General features: G+C 34.6%; 1 protein-coding gene across 6 annotated transcripts in view; it reads right to left on the bottom strand.

Annotated features, from left to right (window-relative positions):
- The window catches only part of SORCS2 (sortilin related VPS10 domain containing receptor 2), a 543,664-nt gene that overhangs the window by 96,478 nt on the left and 433,748 nt on the right, over window positions 1-13,438 (bottom strand). For all 6 annotated transcript variants that reach the window (XM_032186612.1, XM_032186614.1, XM_032186611.1 and 3 more), the window contains exons 4-5: window positions 9,800-9,964; window positions 5,281-5,354 (exon numbers count right to left, since the gene is read on the bottom strand). In XM_032186612.1, coding sequence (XP_032042503.1) covers window positions 5,281-5,354; window positions 9,800-9,964 — 239 coding nt within the window. The remainder of the gene's footprint in view (window positions 1-5,280; window positions 5,355-9,799; window positions 9,965-13,438) is intronic.

Genomic DNA, 13,438 nt, shown 5'->3' with positions numbered 1-13,438 from the left:
GCGATGGAGTGGTCTAATAAGATCTCTGCATCCGTCTTGGTCTGTGTATAAATATATACTCCACGATACAGACATTTAAAATTTTATATTTTTAAATGACAATGCTAAAATTGTAATTTAAAATTTAGGAGTTCTTCATTAAGAATGCAAGTTAGCAGACATTTGGCATTATTTTAATAACAACTTTGCTTTTATTCAGCTAGCTCTCTTCCTCATAAACTGCCCCAGTAATTTCTCATCCCAGTTGTATGCAATAATAGAAAAACATCAATGCTTACCTAGAATTTGTTATTTATGTAATATACACAAACAAAAATTACCACTGATATGTAGTAATACATATCTCAAAATGTGAATTGTAAGCATCAATCCCTTGTGTGGTAATTATGATTTTATATTTTACTTCTGAGGCAGAGCAGATGCCTATGGGCACTAAACAAGCAGAGTCTGCTGTGGACATGCATCTCCCTCTCCTTCCAACAGGTCCCTTCATTGTTAAATATTCAATCCAGTTCACTTGGATGCATATTGATGAAGTGATATCTTCAAATATACCATCTGAATCCAAAACCAAATCAAAACAAATTTGCTTGCTGATGTGGCTGAGTCCCCAGTGAAATGCCAACTGAAAACGTCTCTTTTATCTGCCCCTCTTATCATCCCTTAACATGAACTTTACCCAAAAGGTAAGAAGTTCCCACTTTACACTGACTGATTTGTAGTGATTCACATCATTGGTTTAAGGGTACTGTCTTGCTTAGAAAGCAAGTCAAAAGCATGTAGATGCTTTTTCTGAGTAGCTTAAAATGCAATTGACTCTTGGCAACCTGATTACTCAGGAAGACAAAACCGCAATTTGATTTATGTAAGCTAAAGTCAGTAGATTACAACTGATTTATGTTTCAGGCCTTGCCTTCTTCACATCTCTTTGAAAGATGCACCTTCAATGACTCAGTCAATGCCTTGCACAGCCAGTGTTGCTCCTCATTTCCTCCCTATTCCTAAACACTTTTTAATAAAAACGTTTTTCCTGCCACCCTTATCTGAACAGCAGGGCCAAAGTGGTTTGTCATCCCCATCACCACACAGATAGGAATAGAAACAAATATCATCCTGAATACTTAAGTGAAACTTAAGAATGACTGCCCACGCAGATCCCCTGGCTTCCCACACAAGAGCCTTTCACACAAAATTCAATGTTAAAAGCTCAGTGAAGTCTTCTTTCCATTTCTCTCTCCTTCAGGGCATAACACCTCTAAACTCCACTCTTTCACCTGACACTCAAATAGGCAGGAACTCGCTACACTTGACATTAATGGCTGCAGCTATGATTGATTGCTCATGTGGGATTTCATGATAAGAACAGAACTTTGGTCCCTGGAGAACAACCGCTCTACCCAAATACACTCATCATTTTTTATTTTTATGTTTTCACCTCTCATGAAAATGGAGAACTGATATCTAAAAATAAGAGTAATAGATACCTTTCACATTGGATCCACATACTCTAGTAAGCTGAGGATAAAACATTTCTAAGGCTCCAGACAAAATCATAATGAAAGTATGTTGGGCCTAATTCTCTGGTAATTACTGCTTCAGGACTTACTGTCCTGGGTTATATTTGTGCTGGTGTAGACAGCTGATTCACAATCTGTTATTCTCTTATGAATTACTAAGCTCTATTTTAAGAAATCAAAAGGAACTTAACTGGTGCATAAGCCTTAGGGACTGAAAAGAATAGCAGCAGAGGTAGAGGAATCCCAAACTGCAGAATTCTTTCTTCTTCTAGACTATTACCACATAATATACTTTTTTTTTTTCCCTCTTTTTTTTTTTTTTTTTTTTTTTTTTTTTAAATGGGCTTGATATATAAAACCAATATATCCTGTGATGTGTGGGTGCTTAATGTTTTACTGGGACAGGTTATTTTATTTCTAAAGCAAACTCTTTGCATACGCTCCAACAAATATGCTAAGAACTGGAAAAAACTACATACAAGGATTAGGCACTACAACACCGCTTCAATAGAAATATTCACTTCAGGACAATAATGCATGGTTGGTTGTAGTTTATAGGCAGAAGTAGAACTGGTCATGGTAACCAAAATTTCTGAATTTTAGTGCACAAGAATTTGCTCAAAATTCAAACGTTTCACAAAAAAAATTGAAACTTCTCAATTAGTATTTATAAAAAACAGTTATTTTTAAGTTCAGGTACAAAATGAAATATTTTATTTTGAATTATATTGAAACTTCACTGATTTTCTGAGGTTAATTTCAAATCTACATTTCATGATTTTGCTTTGAAATTAATTAAAATAATTTATTTTCAGGATTTTTACATGGAAGTTCACTGAAAAAGTTTTTGTTTTATTTTCCCCAATATTTTTGTTCTTCATTTCAACTTCAATGAGAAACAAATATAGAAAAACAAAGAAGTTTCTAGAATACGTAAGTTTTGCAACCATCTTTACATCTGCAGCCTCCCAAGCCCTCCTAAGCTGCTATGGGAAGAAAAACTGCTATGAAGGATTAGTCAACTTTCCTTTCCAAAAGAATAAATGAAACAAATTGGGAAAACAGCTGGGGGGAGAGGAAGGAGGAGGAGAAAATGCCACACTAAATCACAGGTGGGATGAAAATATTCTGTACTGCTAAAATAGAGATGATTGTATACACTTTCCAGTGATATCAATAATCTTTCCATTAGTTCCACTATCATGAAAGACCAAGTTCCATATGTTAGATCTGCAAAAACACTTAAGGGACAGTCCAAAACACTTGAAAAAGCACATAAAGCCTTGAAGATTATTTAAATATATTGCTTAGAAATCTATAGTATAAGATCTTCACATAAATAAACTACCCAGTCCCTACTGACCTTCACATAGAATAAATATACAAGACATTGCATTAAATTCATTGCATTCAGATTTTCAATAATAATAATAAAAAAAGCTTCTTCAGGAATTGTGTGAATATCTGGCTCCTGCTGGAGGCACAGGAGGAAATTGTTTTTAAAAAGCACAGGAAAATATTATGATGGATATCTGTATTTACCAGGCTGAAATAAAAATCTTAGGCTATGTTATACACTTCAATACAGTGCCAAAGCTCTATTGATACCAAAGTACCATTTGCTAAAGACCTGCCCAGTGAAAAGTTCTCAGCACAACCAGCCAGTATCAGCAAGACATATTCCCTAATTTATAGAGATACACGATTACTTTGAATTAATTTCACCTATCTTTAACATATCAGATATTACATATTGCCAAGAAAACAATACTAGACTTAGAAGAGTGTTCCAGTAGGCAAAGTCTGACAACAAATCGTATGATCATGGAAAACTACACAAATACTAGTTTCTACTCAGCACTCAGATAACTCAGGTGATGAAGGCCATAATGAAGGGTGGAAAGTTTCATATAATGCTACAGTAACATCTACAGGAAGGCCATGATGTCCAACCCTCCATTCACAGCAGATTCTTTTTTTATTGCAACATCACACATTTTTAGAAGTAAAATTCTTTTAGAAATAAAGATTTTACTTCTAATAACTCTTACTAAGTATTAGAGAAGGATCATATGGTCATAATGTAGTGCTAAATATCTGCCCCCATAATCCTTGCTGTTGATGGCTGATAAAGTTCTTGAGAGAAATCAGAGAGGTCTCTCCTCTGAAAAGGGGAAAGCGAAGCCTGGAAATTATTTCTAATGTTTGTAAATGTACAAATTTATTACTTTTCTCTGAGAGGAATGTGACATTTATGAACAAACTGTGTTTGAAGTAATACAAGACAGTTATTTCTGCCAAAGTTCTGGGACATTTTCCTTGACTGTGTCTGAATGATATAAAGAAGCATAAGGATTTTGAAATACAGCAAAATACGGATTTAATAATGTTAAGCATATACTTGCTTGGTTTTCTTCAAAAAGCATTGACAGCTTGAGTCAGAGCTCAAAACCAACATGTATTTCAGTGGTAAGTTTTCATAATTTCAGTGTCCCAAATACACCCAGGATTAGACAAAGAAAACATTAAAAAACTTTTCAAGGAAGAGGATTCTGCTGTTCTTCCTTAACTGTTAGACACACCACTGTGTAATTTTAAGTGATTATACCACTTGCATGATAGTTGAGATACATGTAAAGCATGTTGCCTGCAAAACTCCAGCTGCTGAGTGGCAGTAAATTCTGCAGCAAGGCTATATTTTGCAGGACCAAGGAGGCAGAAAGTATCCGACTCAAATATTTCAGCAGAGAAGGCTGAGACAGACTGGAGTAAATAACATAGGTGTTACTACAAACAAACCACAGGCTGTTTACCTATGGAAAAACATAGATTAATATGGACAGTAATAGGTTACAGGAAAACAAAAACAAACAAACTAATAAAAAGGTTATTTGGAACTATGAGAAACTCCCTTAATTTTTGCAGGGACAATTCTACAACTAAAACAAATCAAAAGTCATTTAGAGAACTAAAGTGACTAGCATGTTATGACTAATCCTGTAATAAAAAATACTAATTATTTGTAATAATACGGTTATACACGTTCTATATTAATACATTGAAGTAAAATGTGAAAGGTGGAATTATCTGGACTTTTCCAATAGAAATCAGATCAATATGAACTGTGTAAATTGAAGACTTTTAAATACAAAATCAATTAAAAACACCAAAGTTTAATTTTGATGCAAATTATATATTTTACAAAATTTCTTAATTTGCAGAAAAGAAAACAAAACAGACATTGACATCCTTCAAAAATGTTGTCATTCTGCTTAAATCACTTCCTAAATGTTTTGAGAGGCAAGATAAATTAAAATCATTTGATATATGTGTACTCAGTAAAGTCATATTTTTCACCAGTTTCCCTAACAGTGTAAGTTTATATATGACTGTAGTTAATAGGTCTGATTCAACATTTCTTAAAAATGTTATAGATTTTTCTCTGTGAAAATACTGTTCTCCCTTTCTAAAGACCAGTTTTTACCAGTAAAACAAAAAAAAATATCAATGGACATTACAGTTCTCTTTAATCTTCAGCTTCATAGAACTAGACCTATTAACCCCTATATACTGATACTTAGCGTGAGCACAAATTTGCAATAGTGGATGCATCAATGCTGACATACTCAAACTGCAAAAGAAACCAAAGCTCCTACTCTCCTTAGCACATCTGCAAACATCTTTCTTGATTAGAAAAAAAATATTTTTGCTCCTCTTTTTAAAAAAAAAAATATTATTATATGGAAGATAATGGGCATCTTACCAAAAAATGTGATCTTTTGAAACTCGCTCCTGCAGAAGAGTCCATTTTTTCCCCAAGTCAATAGATGCATAAACCTAAAAAAAAAAAAAAAAAAAAAAAAAAAAAAGAGAGAATAGGTAATAGGGTAATAGGAAACAATGATATACATATTAAAACGGAGGTCCCATGTCACTATTAAAATGACAGATTGCACACCAAAAAAAATAAAATAAAAAAATCAGGAACTCTCCATGATAACTTTCCATAAAGAACAAAACTCAGTGACAATGTCTTCTTGTCCACCATGAAAACAATTCATAATTCATTTTGGGTCAGATTCTTTTTGACCCCAGCAAAGCTACATAAGAGGGAGGGTACAAGGATACTTTTCTTCTCCTTCTTTCCCCTCATTGACAAAACAAGCACAAATACTCCCTTTATGCTTCAGGCCTTAATTCCATCAAACATACTTAAGCTAGGAAGTCAATGGATTCAAAACTCTGCTAAAGTAAGACCAAAAGATATTATAGGAATACTTCAGAGATTTGATGAGGAAAGATGTATTCAGGTGCATGCGTCATGGACAGCAATTCGAGACCCGTGAGAAATGGTCACTCAAAAGAGTGGCAGATGATGGCCTGAAGGAAGAGGATGTTCCACCTTCCCTCAGAAAAGCTTATTCCTGCCAAGTCAAATGCTAATGATACAGATATATATCAACAGAGGAGACCACAGCTGTTTTAACCAATATAAATTGGGGAATGAAATAGCTCTTCAAAAATCTCCCTTCTTTAGCATTTGCCTTCATAATCTGTTTCCTGTAGTTAAAAGAGCAAATACCTATGAGACAGATTTAAAGCCCCCTGCTGCCTACATGCATTTCTTGTTTGATACAATTTACATATGATAGGATTTCTCTTAATGTCTCCAATGCAAAAAATGCAAATAAAATTGTCCTACTCTGACGTGGGAATAATTCACTTGTTCAGTCACCAGCCATTATGGAGGAGAGAATCTTATGAGGACTAGTAAGAAATGTTTTTCTTTTAAAATTACAGGTTCAGTGGCAAATGAATAGAACTATGAATTATGTTTTACTAGAGAAAAACAGCATTATTACTATGTAAAGATAAGGGCTGAAGTAACTTCCCTCAACATAAACTCTGCAGGTATTCATTAAATTTGAATTAGAAATAAAACAGCATTTCCTACAGTTTCTATGCACTTCAAAATTACTGGGCTTCATTCCACTGCACAATCAGCTAAAGCAGGTAAAGTACAGCTGTGGTAAGAAATGAGGATCAGGACTCAGATAGTTTAATGTTGACCCAGCCAGTGCACAGACAGAAATAATCCAGGAATCAAAAAGTCAGAATGCAGAGCATCCTCCTGAGTGGGAGAAGCATGGCTTTGCACCTGCCAGACCATTCAGAGCAGAGAACCTGAGCTGTTTTTTCAAACATTTGTCACCACAGGCAGAAAAGATGACCACCGTTTTGACTGTGGTCATCAAAGGGTGGGCCCTGCTCAGCTAGGTACCTGTCACAGCAAACCACTATAAACCTGGAAGAGATAATCATTTAAAGCTTTGCCCTAACTCTGGTGTCCAACCTGCAAACAAAACAAGAATTCAGAGGTTCCTGGAAGAGTGAAAATAGTGATTTGTGATAACAGACAACAGTGGCACATAACAAAAAAATGTATTTTTCGTCATGGATGAATTTCAGAAGAAAATTGGAGAAGAATCTCACCAATAGAACAGTGATGTCTGTGCAGTGGGGGCCAAAAAAAAAACACCCAACAAAGAAATCAAACCCCAACCACACTCTGGCCCTTCCCAATCCAAATAAACCTTCCACACACATTTAAATTTTAATTCTAGGAACTTATGAACAAACAGTTTGATTTCGTGTAGTGAGAAGCCCTTGCAATCTTACTGCAAGGGAGAACAAAGTAGGAATAATGAAACATTCAAACAGAGGGATTTTTAACTGATGCGCTATTTGAAAGAAATTTAAAAAATAACTTGTACCAAACTTATGTACACATTTGAGGTGAAAACAGTTATATTAGTGGACAGCTAAAATTTCTGGCTTTAGTTAACACATCTAATAGATGTTTATTATCACCCATATAATAATTGTAGAGAATCACTTTGAGAAGAAATTAAAAATGCAATTCTTAGTTTTACCATTTTTCCATCCTTACAGCTTCCCAATGAACAATTAAAATCTACTGTATCTCTGTCAAGTTTTAAAAATCAAAAAGCATTTATAGAGACCCAGTGAATAGCTGATTGTTATTCATTATTGCTGAGGTAGCCAGAAAAAGGGAGTATAGATTTGAGACAGTAAATGGATTAGTCCAACTACATTGACTAGATTTGCATTCATTTATGGTGTCAGCCAGAGGCTAGAGCTGTATTTAAATAAAATCTAGGCTTCTGAATGAAAGAACAATGCAGATTTAGCAACATAAAATAAGGACTAAATCAAATCAGAAGTTGTGAGAAAGGCCGTGATGCTCCAGTAGACAGAGAAGCTTTGCTGATTGCTATTTATGAAGGACTTGATCCTGCATTCCTTGTATTTTCAAAAGTGCCTTTGTAAGAAATCGTTTGAGTAACAGGAGGTAATGGCTTCTCCTGAGCTTTAGCTCATATAACTTCTTCGTACTATGCTATTTCAGTGAAAGTAAAGTTAATTAACTCAAAAATCTGGAGTATGCAATCTCCCTAGGCCAAACAGATTTTGGCTTCAGATTCAGACTCTCTGGAAACCTTTGAGTTTAGTACAGTGACTTCTTTTCATGAGAAGCCACAAGTCTGATTTTCAACTCCTCCTTTGCCAATATCGTTTCTTCCTGATAAGCCAGCTTTGTCAGATCTTAAACAAATTTGAAGCAGATTACTTGCCCAGTTATAGTCAAAGGCACCCTTCCTCCTTTAACATCTTAGGTAGAGATGCAGGGATTGTCCAGTAAGTTATGGTTGACTCTACCTAACTTTCCCTGCTACTACTAGAGTTATTATTTAGTGAGTATTTTGTAGTTTTTTATCCAGTTGCACTTTAAGTGTAGCTAGTAATGGTATCACTTATTTCGGATAATTATTGAAGTATAAAATGCCTGAAAACCTCCCTTTTGCATAATTCATCAAAACACAAAGGGAATGCCTCACATTGAGCTCCTATCCCCTTCTCTTTCCTGACAAATATTTTTAATCACTTGTCTGTGGCTGGTCAACTTCTTAAGCACACTATGACTCTTAAAGACTCTGCCATTTAGTTTTTTGAGCCTTTCGATCTCCTAACTATATTAAAATTGGGGATTATATCTATCATCAGAAACAAAAGTCAAACTGAGAACAGCACTTATCATTACATAGGCTTTTCATAACTTAAGGCTCCCCTGAAGCATTTTGTTCACATAACATATTCACCACATTTGTAACAGTTAATTGTGTTAGGATTTGAAATTGAAACTAGTAAGGAAAATACTCCATGTAATTTGAGACTGAGTTTGGTTTGCTATGTTTTATTATTATTATTATTATTATTATTATTATGCTTCCATCCTTATTTGCAAATGCCTGTAAAAACAAATTGTTTTGGGATCAGCTATTAAGTTATGTATTACAGAAAATATCCCAGAGGATGAGTTGATGTAACATAACTGAAATCAGTGTAGTATTTTGCTGCAGCATTAGCAACTTTGTCTGACTACACTCACCTTCTGTGATCTCTTACAAGAGTCCATTTTTGGACTAGTGTTTGACTAATTTCATTTTAAAACAGGAGTAACAATGGAAGACAGGCAAGACCACTATCAGGACCAGAATCACAGTGACTTTAATGTTGCAGTTTGGGCACTATGAAAAAAGAGATGAATGACACACTTACAGGTTGTCTGCTCACTTGGTGTTTAGCCTAACCCATCCAGAGAGATGACTTTATAAGTTAATCAGAAAAAAAGTCTCAAGGATGGTCAAAATTACATAATACAATGACTGCATCTCAATATATTCTATCATGAGTGAGAGAATTAATCTACTGTTGAGAGAAATCTGTTTCTACAGATTCAGTGATTACCAAAATCCTCTTCTGCTGTATGACTGAACAGTTTATTTTACTTTCCTTTACGTCCCATGAAAGGCCTTTGAAGGCAATATTTCAGCTTTATTAACTTTCTACTACATTATGAATTAAAGAACAATTGCTTACATTCGGTTTCTAGGGAGGAGCACGTTCCAGAGGTAGTACTCAACTCCCCTCCAGGTGGATAAATATTACTGATACCCATATCAACCAAAAATGTCAGGATTGAAATTACCATAAAGCAAAGATTTGGACATTAATGAAATAAATATTCAAATAAGCCTCTCAAAAACTGAATATGGTTTCCTTTTGGACAAGTGGTATTTCATAAAACCCAGTGCTCAGTGACATATGACAACAGTTTCATATATCTTCTTAACTCCTTAGTGAATTCCTTGAAATTTAGTTCCTAAATTTCAAGCAAATGCGATATCTTCATACTTTACCTTGCCTTCCTTTGTGTAAGCAAGCACCTTGTCTTCTTCTTTTGGGTGAAAAAGGAGAGTTTCCACAAAAAAAGTAATAGGTTGTTTCTGGAAAGTAGCTCCTTCATCCGTGCTTATGAAAAGGCTTTGGTCACGGTCATTATGAGAAGAGCTTACAAGAATGATCTAAAAGACAAAAATGACAATAAACATTCACTCAGAAGATTGTTTTCTCTAAAACAGAAAACAAAGCCTTATTTTTATTCTTTAAATGTCAGAATTTGTACACACCTTATCTATCAAAATCCTATGGAAAAGAAACTCAAAGGCATCTTAAGATGTTGGGTCAGCAAGATCCTATTAATCTTCCCTGACCTAATCTGTGAATCTTAAGCTCTATAGTTTCTCTTGCAAATCACACCAAACTGATCACAATTCTCATCTCTATTCAAAATGATTGTCTTAAATCTTCATTCTCATGCAAGGTTCATGAAGCTACAAGAGAAAATCTTGAGACTAACCAAAAAAGATCTAATATTAGTAAGGATTTAATATGCCCATATAAATACATCACTTTATCTAGTGAGGCTACCTTTATAAATACTAAACATAATCTCTGCTATAGTTATATAAAAATCACCACAAGAAAGAACTACGTTATAACATATTTCCATTGCTTCACAATTCTCCTCCACGTTTTGGATAAAAGGGAAATTCACTTTGGTGCAGAAATATAAGCCAATCAATTATTTGCATTTCCTTTGCATGTTCAGATAATACCTTACTTCAAACATAGTAATAACTTGAGCTGTTTTCTTGTGTGAAATTTGTGTCAGGCTTTCAGAAACAAGGAAATTCTCCTCATATAATTTAATCAAAACTGCATTCTTTTTAACTTCTTCACCTTTTGTAGTTGCTCAGTGTGTTACAGCATGGTTCTAAAAAATGCCAATGTGGAGATCCATTTTTATCGTCTCTCCAGACCAAATGTACCCCATTTGCAAGTGAAAAGGTGCCCTTATTAACTGAGAGCCAACAAACAAAACATGGATTTTCAAAAGGACAGCTGGGCTCTATTTAGCTCACCCTTTTAAAAACAATAAAACAGTAATAATCTTAGAATCAAAACATGTATAAAATATTCAGCAAATGTCACAGAATCCTGATCATTGCTATACAGTGCCTACAACTTGCTAACAGAGCTAAATGGCGACTAGTTATGCAAATAGGATTACAATAATGTGAATATAGAGAAGTAAATACATTAGAAAAAAATGCACAATTTTTATGTAGTCATCTTTTTAGGGTGAAGTTGAAGTTCAAAAAATTGAAATTTTTAATGAATTGCACAGATACAGCAAACGGTTGAGGCTTTTACTGCTACTGCTTGGGGGTAAAACTGAATACTTAAGGATGCATGCGCACTTGTACTTGAAACACATACGCAGTTTCACAAATTTCTGCATAGCTTTCATACATCACATATTGAAATAGATTGCTGAACTAGAAACTTACACATACTTCAGGATCCACGGTCCATCTCTGAGACCCCATGCTAATGCATTCATTAAGCCAAAACTGCAGTGATTAGCTGTGTGACTAGGTCAGTCAGAAGAGCATAATAGCCCATAACCTTCCCAAGATTTTCCATATTTTTAATTATAAATTTACCCAAGAGTATGAAAATGTGTCATTTTTATTGTAAGGCCTTTAAAAATGACATTTTCACAAGAGCCATCTCTTATTCCTACTGCATGTAATGGCTTCCTTTATCCTTGGTAAACTCTTCAAACAGTATCTGTTTAATTTATTAGTGTATACTGCATTTAAAGATTCTTGTAACATGTTCATTCAGCAGTTTTCTGCAGAGGTGTGACACCAGACTGAAGTTGAATGTGGCTATAATGTGCTTCCCTGCACCTCTGCTTGCATCACAAAGTGCAGAGAAATACTTATGCCCAGTGTGGAGATGTATACTTTCCTTGTTATACTGCCAACTGCAACTCAGGTTCAAAGCATCTAATTTTTCTTGGAAATAAAAGAATTCAAACTGTCAGCATGTTACCTGAGCCACCTAACACTCAATCCCATTGGTTTCTGGCCAGATGACAGAAAAAAAACGCACAGTTCTGTGTAAAAAGGTCGAGCAAACTCCACAAGGAAGGCTGCAATAACAGTTCCACAAATCCTGCTGAAGCTTGTTAACGTGTGGATGGTGCACAAGACTGCTCCTGAGACTCATGCATAGCTTGCAGAAAGTCCAAGTTCTTCCATGCTGCATCACTAGATTCAGTATGGAACTAATTCCATGTAGAAAGATTAATTCCTTTGTATAGTGTCTGCTAGTCCAAATCATTTCCATAAATGTCATTATCTTCTTTTTCCTCCTGTTTATGTCTTTAACAACATATACAACTAAGACAAATAACTATAGCATACACCCCAGAAAAGGTATAAATTGCACCTAAAGGGAATAATAACCAGACTACCGTTTAGAGTGACTACAGTCCAGAGACTACAGCGTTACTGACCTGCTTTCTTTTTTTTTGGCCCAGTAAATTTTATGATCACAAAAATACCCAAAGATTGGTTTCAAAATAATAAAGGAATTAATTTTATAAATATGGGAGCAGCTGTCACAGTTGATGAACATTGAGTATAGATATGTCTGTTTCTCATCCATAATGAGGACCAAGAAAGCAACTTTCAAAGAGTATCATTCTTGAAACTGAAGTCTGAGGAAAAACGTCAGATATAATGAAATACAAACGCACTGTGAGAATTGATAATGGTGTCCTTAAAAAAAATACTGTGCATTTTTCAGAGTTAAATCTGTGAGAAAAAATATAGCCTAAAGATTGTAGATATTTAAGCATACATGGCAGAGTCCCTTACTATATCCTTACCTACACACGTATCACAGTTCATTTAATTAAATATTTTTGAATTTCACTCAGTGTTCTGATTTATATTTCCATAGTTTAAACTGATGATTTTGTGCCAAGCATACAGAATTGCTCCCCACAGCTAACGCACTGGGTGCTCAGACTTGCCTGCTAGCTAGCACTACTTATTTAGGAAAATATTCCAGAGTAAATATTGTACCCACATTAAATGCTTTCCATAACGTTTTATTTACTTTGTAAGTACAAAAAATACCCAAACCTTCCTGCTAGCAACTGATGAAGTGATGCAACTGGGACATACTATCTGGAGAGTGCTGACTAGAAGTGCTGAGGGTTTTAACTCAGAATAAACAGCTATTTGCTTGAATAATTTAGTATCCAAAAACCAGAACAGATTTTAATCACATCTAAACCTCACTTAAGCTTCTTTTAAACATTTTTTTTAACATGACATTTCTCTTTCCTGTCAAACTCTTAAGTTTCTTTTCTTTTCTTTCTTTCTTTCTTTTTTTTTTTTTTTTTTAAACAAAATTGAGCTTAATATTATGCTGTTCATCCCTAATCTCACTTCTTAATTTCCCATCAGTTAAACAGACCACAATAATAAATGTGTATATATTTAGATCAGATGTAAATCTACAACTTCCAATAGTTGAATGTAAGTAGAATATTTGAAGGTGAGAACATAACCCATGGATTATCAAGCACGTGAATAAAAGGATGCTATAGATCAACAGAGAGGAATGCAAAAAAT

The sequence above is a fragment of the Aythya fuligula genome, chromosome 4 (assembly GCF_009819795.1).
Source record: "Aythya fuligula isolate bAytFul2 chromosome 4, bAytFul2.pri, whole genome shotgun sequence".
NCBI lineage: Eukaryota > Metazoa > Chordata > Aves > Anseriformes > Anatidae > Aythya > Aythya fuligula.
This window is presented reverse-complemented; position numbering and strand designations above follow the sequence as displayed.